The sequence below is a fragment of the Arachis hypogaea genome, chromosome 19 (genome assembly GCF_003086295.3).
Source record: "Arachis hypogaea cultivar Tifrunner chromosome 19, arahy.Tifrunner.gnm2.J5K5, whole genome shotgun sequence".
NCBI classification, from domain to species: Eukaryota; Viridiplantae; Streptophyta; class Magnoliopsida; order Fabales; family Fabaceae; genus Arachis; species Arachis hypogaea.
The window spans coordinates 15,740,822-15,742,841 of NC_092054.1; the positions used below are offsets into that span (position 1 = coordinate 15,740,822).

The window sequence follows — 2,020 nt, forward strand, 5'->3', positions numbered from 1 at the left end:
GAATCCTGAATCTCTTTCAGCCGCGCTATCTCATGAAGAACTTTATCCGTCATTTCAGCAAATTCAGCTTCGTGACGACATGCAAGAACACATATTTCCCTGCATAGATCATTCAATATCCAATTGCGGCAGGTGATCGTTGAATCCCAGCAAAACGGACCTTTCTCCACAAAGGCCCTTACTTTCGAGCGAGTACTCTTGGACCAACGATCCAGAACAAGACTGTCTGGTATGTCAGTCATCTCCAAATGTACCAGCACTGCTACAATGTGATCACACGGTATACCAAGGGACTCCATTCGCAAGCAAGAGCACTTGAAACTGTTACTGTCACCATAGTGACACACTTGTCACTCCCTACGCGCATTAGCTGACCTAGACAAAGTGAATGTATCAGAAGTCTGGCTCCATGTGTGTGTTCGTACCTTCAGTGTGCAAGCGCGGAAAAGCATGGGCCTGAAGTTGAAGAAAATTGCCCTTGTGAGCTTCTTTGCAGCTGACCTCTCCAAATCAAGAAATGGACTCTGTAGCACTGGTTCCCTAACCACGGATAACAGATCAGAGTGTGCTTCCCTGGACCTCATTTGGGATATGCAACGCATAAATTGCTCAAAAAAGTCTCTCAAGTTATGGCAAGACTGGACAAATTTACCCAGCATTGAGTGCAATCCTTCACACCTTGACGTTGTACGAAAACCCCCAAAGAAGTTGTCCCTTATTTGTGCAATTGCCCACATCCTTCTCCTAGAGTAAAGGTCAGAAACCCATTGATTATCTGACAGACCAAGCGCATCCACCATATAATGCCAATGATCTTCAAACTCCCACACGTCATAATCGAACATCATGCATTTCTTAAATTCAGAAGTAAATCTGGGGTTGCTTAGGTTAGAAGTGGCATTTCTCAGCAGATGCCATGCACACAAATGGTGATAGGCCCCAGGAAACACCACTTTGATTGCCTTTTTCATCGCTCCATGACCATCTGTTATCACACACCCAGGTGCTTTACCCTTCAGGGCGTCCAGGAACTGTTGCAACAACCAGGTGTAAGTCTGCTCATTCTCATTTGCAACTAGCGCAGCCGCAAACACAATTGTTTGGTTATGGTGATTCACTCCAGAAAACATAACCAGTGGACACATATACTTATTCTTCCGATATGTCGCATCAAATGCGACGACATCCCCAAACAAACCATAATCCAGCTGACTGCAATTATCCGACCAAAATAGGTGCACCAAACGACCCTTTTTGTCCGCCAAATAACGCACAAACATTCCAATATTGGCCTGCACCGTTGATTCTAGGAACTTAAGGCAAGCCATCGCGTCCCCGCCAATGAGCCTCTGTTGCTTCCCTATCTGGTTATACATATCCCTCTTTAGAAACGGAAGGTTTTGGAATTTCCCGGAAGTTTGCACAAAAGATGAATAAATCTGTGGCGTTTTAATCCCAACTCTAAGCATCATGTTCATTTGTTCTAAGGCGGCTGCATCCATTTTCCTATGGCCCGGTAGCATGAAAGTCAGTCTATCATCCAGCAACTCGTGGTTGTGAACGTCCTGAAAGTGTGATATTATCCATCTACCACTTTCGGAGTGCACGTGGACGCGCATCTCTGCCTCACAGCCGCATCTGGTCTCCGCCTTCGGCTCACGTTTTCGTTGTGTGCCGTCGTTAACGGACCCCATTCCTCTGAACCCCTACCGGAAACATACAAATTCTTGTTGAGTAACCTCATTCCTCACATTTCGCCGAATCTTATTCTTCCTCACAGCGAAACCATTCATCTTTGCATACAAACTGTAAAACAAGAATGCCACCGATCGATCCGGAAAATGACACATCAGAATCTCCTTTGCAGTGATTTGCTTGAAATTTATACACCCCAACTCTGCAATACCGTCCACTGCTCTCTCCTCCCAGTTGTCAAAGAAGCTTTCCCCGAAATTCTCCTCTGCATCCAACTCCACCCCTAATTTCCCATCCTCAACGTCGTCACCGAATTTGTCACCAC

The 2,020-nt window shown here is 45.7% G+C and overlaps 1 protein-coding gene across 1 annotated transcript; it reads right to left on the minus strand.

Annotated features, from left to right (window-relative positions):
- Positions 1–350: 350 nt before the first annotated feature.
- LOC112777981 (protein FAR1-RELATED SEQUENCE 5-like) lies at positions 351–1,694 on the minus strand. The gene has a single exon (XM_025822358.1). The coding sequence runs from the start codon at positions 1,692–1,694 to the stop codon at positions 351–353; it is 1,344 nt and encodes a 447-aa protein (XP_025678143.1).
- Positions 1,695–2,020: the final 326 nt, after the last annotated feature.

Bases quoted from the DNA above. Each gene is read 5' to 3' on its own strand.
- LOC112777981 (XM_025822358.1), bottom strand. From the start codon at position 1,694: ATGGGGTCCGTTAACGACGGCACACAACGAAAACGTGAGCCGAAGGCG.